This window comes from Caretta caretta, chromosome 2, assembly GCF_965140235.1.
Source record: "Caretta caretta isolate rCarCar2 chromosome 2, rCarCar1.hap1, whole genome shotgun sequence".
Lineage (NCBI taxonomy): Eukaryota > Metazoa > Chordata > Testudines > Cheloniidae > Caretta > Caretta caretta.
In genome coordinates, this window is record NC_134207.1 from 229814693 (window position 1) to 229829331 (window position 14639).

Genomic DNA, 14639 nt, shown 5'->3' on the forward strand with positions numbered 1-14639 from the left:
TATCGTTATGGAACAGACACACTCACAGAAGTAGGTTCCAAACAGTGCAGTGTTGGAAAGTAACCACGATCATGTGACTGGTTTGATCAATCAGAATTAAGGATTTTAAGATCTATGTTATCATTCAGAAGAACTACTACTATTGGATACTTAATCTGGAAAAATACCCTCTTTCACTAATGTAAGATAGAGCTTTTATACCATCACACATTTTCTAGATAGCCTCAATAAAACACTAACGGGGGCAGTTAAATCTGTTTCTTTATTCCTTCATTGAATGACTGATGCCATTTGTGATTATAATTGATTCCAGTAATATACAACAGTTTGCATACACTATGGCTAATTTCACAGAAAGGAAGCTTTCCAGACACAACGGGAAGGAATCCTTCTTGGTGTAGTGATTTAGATGCTTATACTACTTGAAGGTTTCAAAAAGCCATATTTGCTGGCCTTTTAAGATGTGTCCCAATATTTCAGAAATGACTCAGCATTTTTTTCTAATGGTAAACAGAGATGGGTGAAAAAAAATTGGCAAATAGTTTATTTGCTGAAAAATGCAGTTTCCAATCAACATAAACTGTTTGCCAATTCAGGCTGAATTCAGCGAACAGTTTCAGCTGAAAAAAAGTTTGGAAAAAATTCTGAAAAAAATTGAATTTTTTTGACATTTTCAACACTAATGCTTCAACTTTTCCTTGAAAACAACATTCCGTTTAGAATTTTAGCTAGATTTAAGTATAAAAAACACAAAAGGATAAAAAATCCTGAAAAATAAACAAAAAATTTCATTCCACTCTGAATGATTTGTTTTGTTTTTAGTTTCAGCAAGGAAAAAAACCCCAAAATTGTCATTCTGGGTAAACACAAAAAAACCCATGTTTTGATTTTTCAGTTTGGCCACTGAACTGAAAAATCAATGATTTGCCAACGCAAGTGGTAAATGCTCCTTGAAACACTTCCCTTTTCACATTTCTGTAACTGTGATACAGTAGAAAACTTTGCATCTGAGACGTGGCCTAACTCTCACATGTCAAGCCATGTACTGTGGTACAATATTTATTTCTCTCACACTTTTTGTTGATACAATTAATTCCCTGCGGGTGTATGTTTGACCAGAATTCTAGAGACTGGGTTTTTTGAGGCTAAATAAGTTTCCCACCAGCGATTCATGGCAAAATCCTGCTTCCACTGAAGTCAGCAACAAAACTTTTACTGCCTTCCTCTACTGATTTCAATGGGGGCAGGATTTCACTCTTGTTGTGTATGTGTCTGTGTGGTTGATGAGTAGTGAGTGACTATTTCAGCTTGTGAGTTATCTTGCCAGCATTACTTTTCTGTCTGAAACTAAAAGGTTGTAATATTTTGCTTTGCAATAACATTGCCATAATGATGAAATTTTACCTCCAGATAGTCATAGCTGCAATTATCATGATGCTCTAGACTCAGTGTGCCAAAGGCAAATGTGATGAGAAGGCCTGGATTGGTTGAGATGGTCCAGTAACAATCTCTGTCAGGAGGATAGTTACCAGGGTATCCCGGCGAGTTTATTGAGCCATAAGTATTTGTTAGTTCACTACCACATTCTAAACAGGGGGAAAGAAACCCACAGAATTACTTCACTCTTTCATCCAACTTAGTTAGAATGTACGTAACGGCCAAATCTAAATCCACCCTTAATGATGGAGTTTATGGACTGTTTTAGGCTATCAGATATATCAGATCAACCCATTTGTTTTCCTTCTCAAGATTTACATTTAAGGAAATCCATGAACAATAAAAATAGAACCCCAAATATTTTCTAAAGGTGTGTGTCTACACTGAAAACATTACAGTGGTGCAGCTGTAGCTCTGCTGTAGCACTTCACTGTAGACATTCCTTATGCCAGTGGCAGGGGTTCTCCCTTTGGTATAGGTAATTCACCTCCCTGAGAAACAGTAGCTAGGTCAGTGGAATCATTCTTCATCAACCTAGCACTATCTACACCAGGATTTAGGTTGGCATAGCAACATGTCTGGGTGTGTGTGTGGATTTTTCACACCCCTAAGTGACATAGCTATGCTGATGTATGTCATCAGTGTAGACCAGCCTGCAGATGCACAGCTCCAATTTTTAAAAAAATTGTGTAACTCAGTAACTTAGTGAAAATATCGTGAGAGATGGAACAAGCAAACACACAGGCCTCTTCTGGGGTTCACAGAACTAGGCTGACTGTATGAGCTTTTTTTTAAAACCTAATCCCCCACTTTTTACGCTACTGCAAAGTTGTTACCATTTTTTTTAAAGTTTTTCCAATTCAAGTGTTATGTACTCAGGGTAGAGGAATAATCCTTCCCACAGCAAAGACTGGGTAGCACTAGTGGGTGATTTGTATGTTGTACACATACTATATCTAGTTTATTCAATAAACATTTTTGATCTACCTCTGGCTCTTTTTTCATTCTCTTATTGATGCCCTTTCTCTGATGCATTTTACTCACTGGATGTATTCCCTCCCTCTCCTCTATCCCCTTTTTTTCCCTGTGATCCCGCCTAGGCAGTACTTGGACACAATAATTTTAAAGTTCTAGTCAAGCTTTCAAACCCAGAGTGTGTGGGGGGGTTGAAATTAGGTAACATGAATTTGCCCTTCCCTAGCTGTCCTGAAAGAGGCCCAAGTTAATGATCTACTTTGAGAAAGGAATTGCCCAGTCCACCAAAAGATCATGCAAATGCTGTTTTCAGGAATTCAGACATAAGAGATAACTGCAGAGAGAAAGTCAAATTGTTTGAAATTTTGATAGAAAACTGTTATGTTTTTTATTCTCATTATCTTAGCCTTCTGCAAACTGACAGTGACAGAGACAAAAAAACTTACTTGCCCAGGGGATAAATGATAATAAAAAATCTCAAAGTCCCCAGGAACACATAACCTTGGATCCTAATAAACTTTTGAGAATCCCTCATAGAAAGAGCAAAACAACCTTAAAAACTAAAGCAAAATCCTAGCAAACATTGTCCAGCCAGTAGTTGTTAGTTAGAATTTGATTCAGAGAATCTACAGATAGTTCATTGGCCATCTTTTCTATCTTACTCTTAGTCAAACTTTGTCCTTCAGCTCTTGACCTTTTCTAACCAAGTAGGACATAATGACCTTTTCCCCCTTTTTTGGTACATTACCTGACATCTCTTAAAACTTACCTGGTTCTCGAGACTCCCATTTAACTGTAAATCCTCCTGCATTAATTGTGTGGCCAGAACGGAACCAGAAATACAAGGAATTATGGGTACTGAAAAGCTCAGCAGGGTGAGATGAGCCACAGTATTTTCCCAGCATGTATGCTGATGCTGAGGACCCATCATGAATTTGAAGGAAGTCAGAATTACAGCTGCTGTGTGCTTCCAGTTGGAAGAATGGGAAAGTAATACGCAGAATCTAACAGGAAATAGCATAAATTAGATCATTTTACTTGTCCATCTGTGGTCTAAAGTTTCAATTATAAGAGTGATGTAGACATTGTTTACACAGTAACCCTGTACGGAGCAGATATACCTGTCCACACAATTGTGCACATCAGTGACAAGCTTCAGAGCAATTATGAAATTTCCTGAACAAAACAAAACAAAAACAAAAAACCCAAGACAAAGGAAGGTATTAAGTAATAATAAAGGTCAAAAGAAAGGAAAGGAGATACAGAAAGATCCAGACAGACAGAAAAGTTGTCTAGGAGGACTTAATTCCTAATATTACTATTCCTATAAACTAATAGTTACTCAGTATACTAATTTTTGGATCCTCACAGCTAAATTTGATGGTATAATGTTAAGAGTTTGAAATACAGGATAACCTAGCAATATTTGATTAGAGTTTCACCGTGTTATTTTCTTTATGGTATGTAATTAATTAACAAGCATATTCCCATTCTTTATATTGTTTTAGTATCTTCCTTTCAGCTACAAAACTAAAGGCTCTTTTGTGGATATAAATTCTTCCTTTTATGAACCTACTGTAGCCAAATAATGGCATACGACAATTTAGTTAGATCCAGATCATCAGCTGGTGTACTTCAGCGTAGCTTTACTGACGTCAATGGCGCTATATGGATTTAAAGCTGAGGATCTGGCATGTAGCCTTCTTCATAAACTTCCAGTAATCAACAGAGATTGGTTAATTAGTATTCTTGAAGTATAAAAATTAAAAAACAAGAAAAGTTAATCCTCGGTCAAGAAATCTTATTCTTAATCAGGAACTGAAATGCTTTACAATTTTTTAAAATAAAATTAGAAAATTTGATCCCAAATTAGTATCAGAATATATGTGTAGGCATAAAATATATTTGTGTGACATGGAGGCCCATTGGTGCAAATGGGCGAAGAGTTCACTGTTCTGTAACAGTAACTCCTAACAGGCCTAACAAACTCACTATACTTTGCATATTGCTTTCATAGTATTTATCCAAAGAGGGTCAAGTGAGGTATCTAGAAAAAGCTTATGTCATAATCATTAACATAATTATTGTGAGATGTATGTACAGATGTGTATATATACTGGAAAATGCATTTTAAAGTCTGAATCAAAGCGGGGTTGACAAGCAGGTTTTGACCAGATAAAGGATTCACCTGTCTGCTTTGGTTCACATGTAAAATAAGCATTGTAAGCCCACACAGTGGAAGCCCGTTTGCATAGGATGTGAACATGAGGGTGTGATGGCAATAGGAAATAAACCCTGGGGTCACCCTGACACTGGGGACAAAACAATGTCTTTGGGGAATATAACGAGTATGTAAAAAGACACCCCTTCATCCTTCACTTCGGAAGTAAAAAGGACAGCACTTCTCACATTCATGAAAGGGAAAGCCCAGCCACATTGATGGTTTAGGAGAGACAAACTACTTTTAGCCTAAACAATGAGGAGTCCTTGTGGCATCTTAGAGACTAATAATGAATTTGGGCATAAACTTTTGTGGGCTATAACCCACTTCATCAGATGCTTTTAGCCTGTTAGAGTTAAGTTTAGATTCTAGGAAGCATGTTATACTTTTTGTTTTATATGGACCCACTTCTATTTCCACCATTATTCTTATTCACTGTATCTTAGATCTTAGCCTTTGATGATAAACTTATGATGGTTTTCACTATATCTGTATCCCAGTGCTGTGATGTTATATTGAAGGTAATCCTCAGATGAACCAAACAAGCTGGTGTGTGCATTGTTCCTTTGGGGACAGTTTACCTGGTAATTTCTGAGAGTGTCCAGTGATTAAGAGCTAGACACTCCAGAGGAACACTTCAAGGGGGCTCAGGGACTGGTCTGCACCTATTGTTAATCTGCAAGGCAAAGTAAGGGCTGGCAGAGCCCCAAGGATATTCTCTGTGTGCCTACCAGATTGGTGGTGTCAGGGAGCTGACATCCAGTTAAGCACAAGCAAATCTTCCTATGGTTGAAGGCAGTGAGATAACAAGGTCACTCACAACCTGGGCACCCCGAGAAAGTGCCACAATTTGTAGATCACCTTTTCTTATGCTCAACCACTGAAGACGTGAATTCAGGATTCTACATTTCACAGACTCATAGAGATTAGACATGGATAATCCTGTGAGGTCATCTAGACTAGACTACCAACCTACCATCTAACCCATCACAGTGCAGGACTGATCCCTATTGGATATTCATTAATATTTCTAATGCAGCTGTAAATGGATCACATCCCAAACCTAAAGCAGTGTAAGAAATATGGTTTCTGTATTATTTAAGGTGTTAGTATGTGTTGTTTGGTGTTGCCAACTCTTGCAAGTCTATCGTGAATCTTGCAATATTTGCTGTTTGTTCTTAAAGCCCTTGCTCCTGAAGGCAAGTGATTATATGGGAATCTCAGCTGTTGTTTTTAAAGTAAATTTCTAAACCTCATGGTCATGAAGAAAAGCATAAAAATGTGACTCAAGTGCACCATCCAGGTTCAGAAATCCGAAGTCTGACAAAAAGAACTAAAATTAATTCTTTTTAAAAGATCTTATGATTTTTGGTGGCCAGGCTCATGATTTTTGAATGTTTGGGGTTAGAAGTGCTGTGTAATTGATGGCTGCAAGAGAAAGAAAGAAACTTGAATTTGGCCCTCGATGCATAAAAAGTATTTCAGTTCACCTTTGAATACCTTTAGCATTTATTACCTGTTTGACAGTTTGTATTTACACTCCTTCCCTCAGATTGAAATTCATCCCCTGAAGTCATTTTTCCTGACTCCAGTAACACTTCCTGGTCATAATTATGACTGTGCTGATCAACTGACAGTTACTCATTCCAGTAGGGTGATTTATTTTTAGGTGCACTCTAGTTTACCTTATTGTTGTTAGTTCGGATAACCCAAGCACAGCTGACCCGGTGATCATACTGCTCACTGCCTGGATTGTTAGGGTAGCTGAATGACCCATTGGAGCCTGAAAGAAACCCTCCACAAACTGCAGGAAAAAACAAAACAAAATAGATTCATTACAGTTATTCCTGCATTGAAGTAAATAGAGTGAAATCCTTTACCATAACTTTTGATTTGGTAAACATTTAGAAAAAAAAGGTGAGAACCATTTGTATAAGAGGAATGGCTGGGATTTACTGAAAGCAGAGTGACCTCAGGTGAGTAATAAGCAAAAGAAGCCTAAGAATTAGCGATAGCTGGGAAATTTCCATCAATATGACTTTTTGATAGAAAATGCTGTTTCTGCAAAAACAAATTTTTTCCACAGGAAAATTCAGATCTTGATAAAGTTTTTCATTTTCTGTGAGGAAAAATGAAATATTTTGTTTCTACTGGTTCAACTTGAACTGAAACATTTTGTTTCAGGTTTGTTCAACATTATACTGCATATGCCTATGCTGATGTAATGTCTCTTAGGAGTTGTAATACGGGTGCTTTATGTCCTCATTCTCCTCTATGGGCCTTACTCCCTGACCAGATTACATCTCTCATGATGCACAGTGGTCACCTCTCTAACCAAGCTGTGTGGTGCATCATGGGAGATGTAGTCTGGCAAAAGAACCCGTCCCACTAGGAAGAATGGGATCATGCTGCATCTGAACTACAACTCCCAGGAAGCCCGATGGCACCATATGCAGATGCAGTTTAATGTCCAACTGAATCCAGATGAAATATTTCAATTCAGTTCAACAAACTGAAATGAAACATTTTTATTTGGGGAATGTCTAAATGTTTTGTTTTGATTGGAAATGTTCAAGTAAAATATTTCACCATTTTCTAACCAAAATATTTCAAAACTTTTCATTCCACAAAAAACCTGATATTTTGACATTTTGTCCAGATTCAGGACTAAAACAAATGTTGAAGATCAGAATTTCCTGTGGGACAGATATTCCAATTTTTAACTGCCTCTACTTTGAATAATTCAGGAACAAAAATCCAATTTTCATACAAGTGTGCTTAGTAATGAAAAGAATCAAGAGAAGAAAAAAATAGGAGAAAATAGGATATAGCCAGACATATCTCCAAATATAAACAGTTCTCACAATGGGTATTTAAAAGAGTTTCACTCCCCATGCCATACAAAGTTATAACTACATGCACAAAGGAAAATAAAACAGAAAAAAGAAACAAAAGCCAAAAAATAAATAAAAACTACATTTAAAAAACCTTAAGGTTGCAAAGTGAGGCACTCAAAAGTTAGGAAACAGCAGAATTAAGGTTGCTTGTGCTTGTGCATTATGATACACTTCTTAATTACATGATAACATACTATTTTTCCACAGGAGCCCTGACTCATTCAGTGCACAGGATGAACAGTGCTCAGTTAATTAGTAGTCAGTCAATATTTTGTTTTCTTCTCATTGTTGGGCACCATGCCTTATTTACTTCACACTATTCAAAAATTGTTATGAAGGCAGAATTACTTATTTACTCATGGTGTTCATCACAATAGTATCTAAATGCATTGCAAACATTAATTAATTTTCACAACAGCCTGTGAGATGAGGGGGTATTATCACTATGTTACAGATGGCAAACTGAGGCACAGAGAGATTAAATCAAAAGTATCCACCACTTTTGGGCGCCCAATTTGAGACACCTAGAACCTGAGTTTTCGGAGCACTTAGCAGAATGTAGCAATGACTATGTTCAAAACACAGCTTCCATTGACTTCGGTCGCAGCTGTGAGTGCTCAGCACTTCTGCAAATCAGACCCTAGGGTTTCAGGTTGGGCACACAGAAAATAAGCAACACACAATTAGTGACCTCCTGTGCGTGGGCACCAAGTTTGCATAATTTTTGGTGGTGCACAGAACAGATACAAGCAGAGCCATCCCATCCATAGGACAGACCAGGGCAACTGCCCCGGGCCCCGCGCTTTGGGGGGCCCCATGCTTCAGTGGGACACGGGGTACAGGGTGGCCTGGGGAGTAACGGGTGGCCTGGCACTGGCAGCAGCGAGTGACTCGGCCCCAGCCCGCCCCGCTCTGCCCCACCCACTGGCTCCCAGTGTCGCTTGGCGGAGGGGGAGGAAGCCAGAAAGAGGTGGGGCGGAGGTGGGGGCTTGAGGAAAGGGGTGGAATCGGGAGAGTGAGGGGGCAGAGCAGGGGCAGGAAGAGGCGGGGCAGGGCAGGCTGGGTCACTTGCTGCTGCAGCGCCAGGCCCCCGGCTAACTCCCCAGGCTGCCCTGGCCCCCATGTCCCCCTGAAGCACGGGGCCCCTCAAAGCACAGGGCTGTTGCCCCGGTCCGTCCTATGGACGGGACAGCTCTGAAAATATAAGCCCAAACTTTGGTGGAGCCGGGCCCACGTTCCTGAATATTGGTGGAGCACAAACACCACGGGCCCATATAACTCGCTGCCTATGCTCATGTGAAAAGTGTGGTTTAAGTCTCTTGCCTAGCAGAAGATAGGAACTCTGCAGCACTGGCAGCTATAGAATACAGTTCTCCAGGCCAGTAGTCAACTGCCTTAACCATGAGATCATCCTTCCCCTTCCTGCAGTCCCCTGCCTCATTTCCTGTACACCTTTCAACTTCTGCAACAAATGAGGCAAGGGTCCTACAGACAGCAGCTTCTTTCACTGCACAGCCCTGATCATCTCCAGAACAGGTCCATCCTATACACTAAATAAGGTAGGAGTCCTGTGGAAAAAATAGTGAATGATCATGTAATTAAATACTGTATCATAATGCACATGCACAAGGGGAGCAAATTAAAATTTCATAGACCTGGCATTTCCTAACTTTTGAGTGCTTGATTTTGGAACCTTAATAATGTTCTTTTACATAGTATTTTATGTGTAATTTCAGATTTAAAAAAAAAACTAATCATACAGAAATTGCATTATGTGTTATCATATAGATACCCATATGGTTCATCAACAAGGTTTTGGAATCTTTAGCTCCACCATACAGACCTCTGCCATTTAAGCTAATACAGTAACTGATAGTAACAGTATGTTATCCTTTGTGTGGACCAGCACTAGAGGGGGGATGAGATAATTTTCCAGCAGGTTTCACAGATATTTACCCAGCTATTTACAGTCCTCGTCCCCAATCTCCTTGCCCAGCCAGGCCCAGTTCCCTTCGCAACTTCTCTCTTTCTCTGGCCTCAAGCTACCCTTTCCCCTCATGTTTCCCATCTCCACTGCCTCCCATTACTCCCCAGCCAAGCCAATCCCTCTTTGCCAGCCAAGTTAAGTGTCCTTGCCTCCACTGACTTCGTCCCAGTCTCTTTACCCAGCCAATCCCAATTCTCTCCCTGCACCCTAGCTTCTTATCAGATCTCTCTCCTCTCCTCACCTCCCACTAGTTCTTAGTCGCACTCTTCTTGCCCTGCCAGTCTGTCTCTCCCCCAGCTCCTCACCCAATATCAGTTTCCTCCCACCCACTGGCTACCCCTCACGTCCTTCCCTTTTTCTCAGACCTTACCCCAGCCACTTCCAGGCTCTGCCCCCCGCCCAGGTTTCTTGTTCCAATATACTTCTCCATTTTTCTCCCCTGAAAAGCTCCAGGTCCAGTTCATGTCCTCTCTACATTTGAATCAGACAGCTTCCTCCCCCATTCTGCCTGAATGCCAGCAAGAGGGTCATTGAGAGCAGGGGACATATCAACTCTCTGCTCTCAATTCCAGTGGTTGGCCCTACCATAGCCTGCAGCAGCTGGGACCAGCCATTATAGAGAAAGTATTGTTTCAAGCTTTGGACAGGAGCATGCTCATTTGATCTGAGGGGATGGCGCACATGCAGTCTTCTCAGTATTAGGAGTCGTGAGAGGCTTGAGCATGCTCACCAAGGGTGGAATCTTCAGAGATTTTAGCTGTTAAGCTCTACCAAGTCTCTGCTAAGCATGTCTGAACTGCAATTTTTTAGAAGCTTATAAACTTGGCCACATGTAGTTAGATTTTCACAGAAAGGCACAGCTCTGACACAAAGGCCATCTCTCTGACAAATTTCAAGTACCTCCTCCAAAGAATAGGTGTGCTAGAGCTTTTTCAAAGAAAAGGTCACCAGGATTTTTTTTTAACATTGAAAGACAATGCATTTTTCCCTAGCCTTTTTCTTAGAAATGGCAGAAGCATTTTGGCAAAAATTTCAACTAAGGGTTTATTTAGTTTAGATTATTTATTTAAATAAAATTAATACTTGAGGCAGATACCCAGCATGGAAAATTTCAGCCTAAACAGTTAAAGTCTGGCAAAGTTCTAAGCAACTAAAAACAGGGTCTTATAATGGGAAGTGTCAGCCAACTGTAATGTTAGATGATGCTACCAGCCCACACAACTGTCTACAATACATATGAAGTTGTAGAGCCACACTGTGACAGACTGATGCTGGGGTGTGTGTGTGTGTGTCAGTGGAACGGCACCTTGATGTTAAATTAATTTTCATAAAGTATTTGTAAAACATGCCACTGAAAAACAGTGTCAAAGACAGGGCCATGTAATTTCCCTACAACTGTAACATGCCCTGGCTCTGTGGGTTATATTTCCTTTAAATAATGTTTTCAGTGTGTGGACTTCCTTCATGTTTTTATTGTTAACCAAAAACTTCAGGGCCTCATTTAGCTCTCCCTCTCCAATCTCCATGAATAGCAATGACGCTATGTTTTTGGCTGAGGACACATTTGGTCAGCTGCTGTTTCAAAATGAACTTTTTCAAAGTTTTCAGCACTCCCCCACCCTCCCCGGTTTCTAAGCCACTGGGATCCACACAGTTTGGCTATCTTTCTCAATTCCTTGATTGTAGATTCAGGCTGGTTCAGTGTCAGAAAGCCATAAAGTTAAGTCCCGGTGTAGGCTCCTATTCTACGTTGGTTCTGCAATGTAGTATTCACACAGAGGGTGATGAGGTGCACTGTGACTTATAGGTACTATATTTCAGATAAAACATTTAAACTGAAGTCTATTTCTTGTCACCGTCTGCTGTACCGGGTAAAAATTAAAGATTCTGTGACACTCCTTGAAAAGAAATAGTGATCATCCTGGTTTCATTGACAACATTCTCTTTGTCACGTAAGTTCTAATATCCTAGACTGCATAGTGACTACTATAGAAAGCCTAATAGTTGCCACATTTGCTTGAAGCATATAGTCATTGCATTACTACAATCTAACTCTTTTTTGTGAAGCCCTTTGAGGCAAACCAAGTATGAAATACATTATATAAATCAAAAGCAAACTTTATTCTGTTCACTTGTGATTCTATTATCCCTACCGCAAATCCTCCTTCCCATCTGAATTAGTACACACATGGTCAGGATTTGGAAGATCTCTATTTAACTACAGAAATCTAATTTTAGGATTTAAAGGGACTAGTCAAGGCTAGTAGGCCTAAAATTCAACCTGTCTGTTATGCTATTGTTGGTAAGCACGTGGAGTTAGAAGCTTTAAGCATTATGGGCTCAATACAAGAGTTCACTGAAGGAGTGGGAAAGACTCACATGGACTTTGGATCACGATCTATTTTCCACTGCCTCTCATATTTTAAACCCAAGGGTAAGACTTTTCCCTTATAAACCTCATCTCTAATCCAAATGCCTTTTATAGATATCAGATTGATAGGGTGGTGTTTCAGTTCTCAGTCACTATGCTTTTCATGTTACCTTGCTGGGGAGTCTGACATTGAGGTCCAGTCCAGGTATTTGTACATTCACAGGAGTAGCCATTAATTCCATCAGTACAACTTCCACCATTCTGACAAGGGTTGCTAGAACACTCATTGATGTTTTCCGTACAATTGATGCCTGTCCAGCCCGGATCACACACACAGAAGTATCCAGAGAGTGTAGCCTGCAAGAATAAACTGAATGAAAAGATGCAGCAAATGGGAGTCAACTTAAGTCATTAATATAGTTAATAAAATCATTGATATTTATTATTGTTTTTAGTTGGCAGTGCTGGTGCAGAGAAACAAAGGAAGCACTCAGTAGTCAACTCTTTTGACATTAGATACTTGTTAGATACTAAAAAAAGCCCAAGGCCTAATCGGATTAGCTCCTTGTTTTGTCTATTATTGCATTGCAGAGGCCTTTCAAATTACCTGAAAAAGTCAAATCTATCTTACTTTAGCCATCCAGAAAACTGTTTGCTTGGCACTGAAATTATTACCCTAGAAACAAGTAAATCAAGTTACCTCTCAGTGCTGTAGTACAAGCCAGGACAACAGCTGTTTATAAATCATTTGTCTCAGGCCTGGTCTCTGAAGCCTGAATAGTCTAAAGGGGCCATGAGTGGGATTTAACTACTCCAGACAGAGTTAATGAAGAATGGAGCAAACCCAAAGGACCACAGGATCAGGCCAGTGGTCCATCTTGTAAGACCCAGGGGGTCTCAAACCCAGAGGCTGTTACTTGTTCATACTCCACTACCTATGACCCACTGTGGACACGGACCATGGGAAGTCCCGCGTCAAGGGGTCTGACAGATAGCAGCCACATGGCTCCTGAATGGCTCCCCACCTTATATAAACACAAGAGATGTTCTGGGAAGAGTCCAAGCAATGGTATGGTTCTCCTGTAGCTGCCATGACCATTCCTGATCCCTGGTCTTGAACTCCTGGCTTTGACCTTGGCTTGATTTGGACTTCACCTCCTGACCCTGACCCTGAAACCTGACTTGGACTCTAATCCCTGGTATTGACCCCAGCCTGGAACTCAACCACAAATTCCTCTGCTACTCTCAGTCTCAGGTTTGACCCTGCTCTGATGTTTGGTCCCAATTGCCCTGGTCAGAATCCTGACAGTTTGCCTGCACCACTCTTGCCTATGGTGAAGGTCTACCCTGGAGGACCGTGGAGGCACTGGGCCCCTCCTTGTCTAACACGCCCTACAGGGTAGTGGAGATGCTTGAATGTGTTTGACCCTCCCAGGAGGAGCTCCCCAAGCTTCAAGCCCAATTATCCCAGCTCGCAACACAGAACCAAGCTCTACACAGGCAACCCACCCTGCTCCATGGTGAAAATGCGATACTGAGGTCCCAACTGGCACAGAACAGTGCAGATAACCAGCTGCTATGAGAACAGACAGCTTGGCTACAGGACGAAAATACCCAGACCCAGTGCCCCACTCAGAACATTTTAATGGGGACCCCCATAATTCAGGTGGTTTATTAACCAATGTTGCCTGCTGTTTCTGCTCCAACCCTGTCCTGCCCCACCAACCTAGCAAAAGTATTACTCATTATTAGCCACCTGTTGGGAGATGCATTGTACTGGCCCTCGCCCCCACGTGAATGAGTGAGCCCGACGCTATCTGACTGGGATGCCTTCCTCCAGGTGTTTTCTACTATATTTGATGATCCACACCATGCCCACTCAGTGGAGGTGGCCGTGTGCAAACTCTAGCAGGGGTAGGGACCAGACTTCTTGTATGCGGCCCACTTTTGGCGACTAGTCTCCGACACTGAGTGAAACAAAGCGGCGCAGCTCTACCAGTTCTATTGGGGACTATGGCAAGAAATTAAGGATGATCTAGTTTGTGTGGAGGCCCCAACCAATCTAGGTACATTGGTCAATCTCATCATAGCCATCAGCAATAGGCTCCACAAACAACATAAGGAAAGGAAGGGGTCCTGGTCACCACTTGACTGGTACCTCGTGGTACCCCTCTCCAAACCAGACCCAAAACCCATGCAGCTGGATAACACCCATTGCCATGTGACCACTGAGGAAAAAGAGCACTGCTGTTGTCATGGGCTGTGTTTCTACAACGGAAGATCCAGCCATATTCTTACCAATTACCCATCCCTAGCTTTAGCATGACCGATTTCGGGAAACGACGCAGGCCCAGGAGAAGGAGTTGGCCTGGGCAAACCCCCAGATAATGCCCCCCTCCTCCTCACTGAGGCATGCCCCAGGCACAGCGAGTGCTCCCTGTACCTTAAAGTCTGGATCTGTTTGTGTTCCAGGAGAGCCTTACCAAATTCCCCCACAGTGGGCACTGGTGGATTCTGGGGAAGTGGACAACTTCCTCGATGCCAGTACTGCCCAAGCCCTGGGTATTCAGGCACAACCAAAGACTGTCCCAAACCTAGTGGAAACTTTAGATGGCTCACTCCTCTTGTCAGGGCCAGTGACACAGGAGATGGTGCCTCTGGAAGTTGCCATTTGCAACCATCTGGAAATCCTTCCATTTGGAACAATCTGCTCATCACATTTCCCCATAATCTTCAGCATTTCATGGCTGG

The 14639-nt window shown here is 41.4% G+C and overlaps 1 protein-coding gene across 3 annotated transcripts in view; it reads right to left on the reverse strand.

The window, feature by feature from the left end:
• The window catches only part of CUBN (cubilin), a 222911-nt gene that overhangs the window by 188439 nt on the left and 19833 nt on the right, over positions 1–14639 (reverse strand). For 2 of the 3 annotated variants that reach the window (XM_075125891.1, XM_048838028.2), the window contains 4 exons: positions 12059–12245; positions 6319–6437; positions 3182–3416; positions 1405–1586 (listed from right to left, as the gene is read on the reverse strand). In XM_075125891.1, coding sequence (XP_074981992.1) covers positions 1405–1586; positions 3182–3416; positions 6319–6437; positions 12059–12245 — 723 coding nt within the window. The remainder of the gene's footprint in view (positions 1–1404; positions 1587–3181; positions 3417–6318; positions 6438–12058; positions 12246–14639) is intronic. The other variant, XM_075125892.1, reaches the window with a different exon arrangement.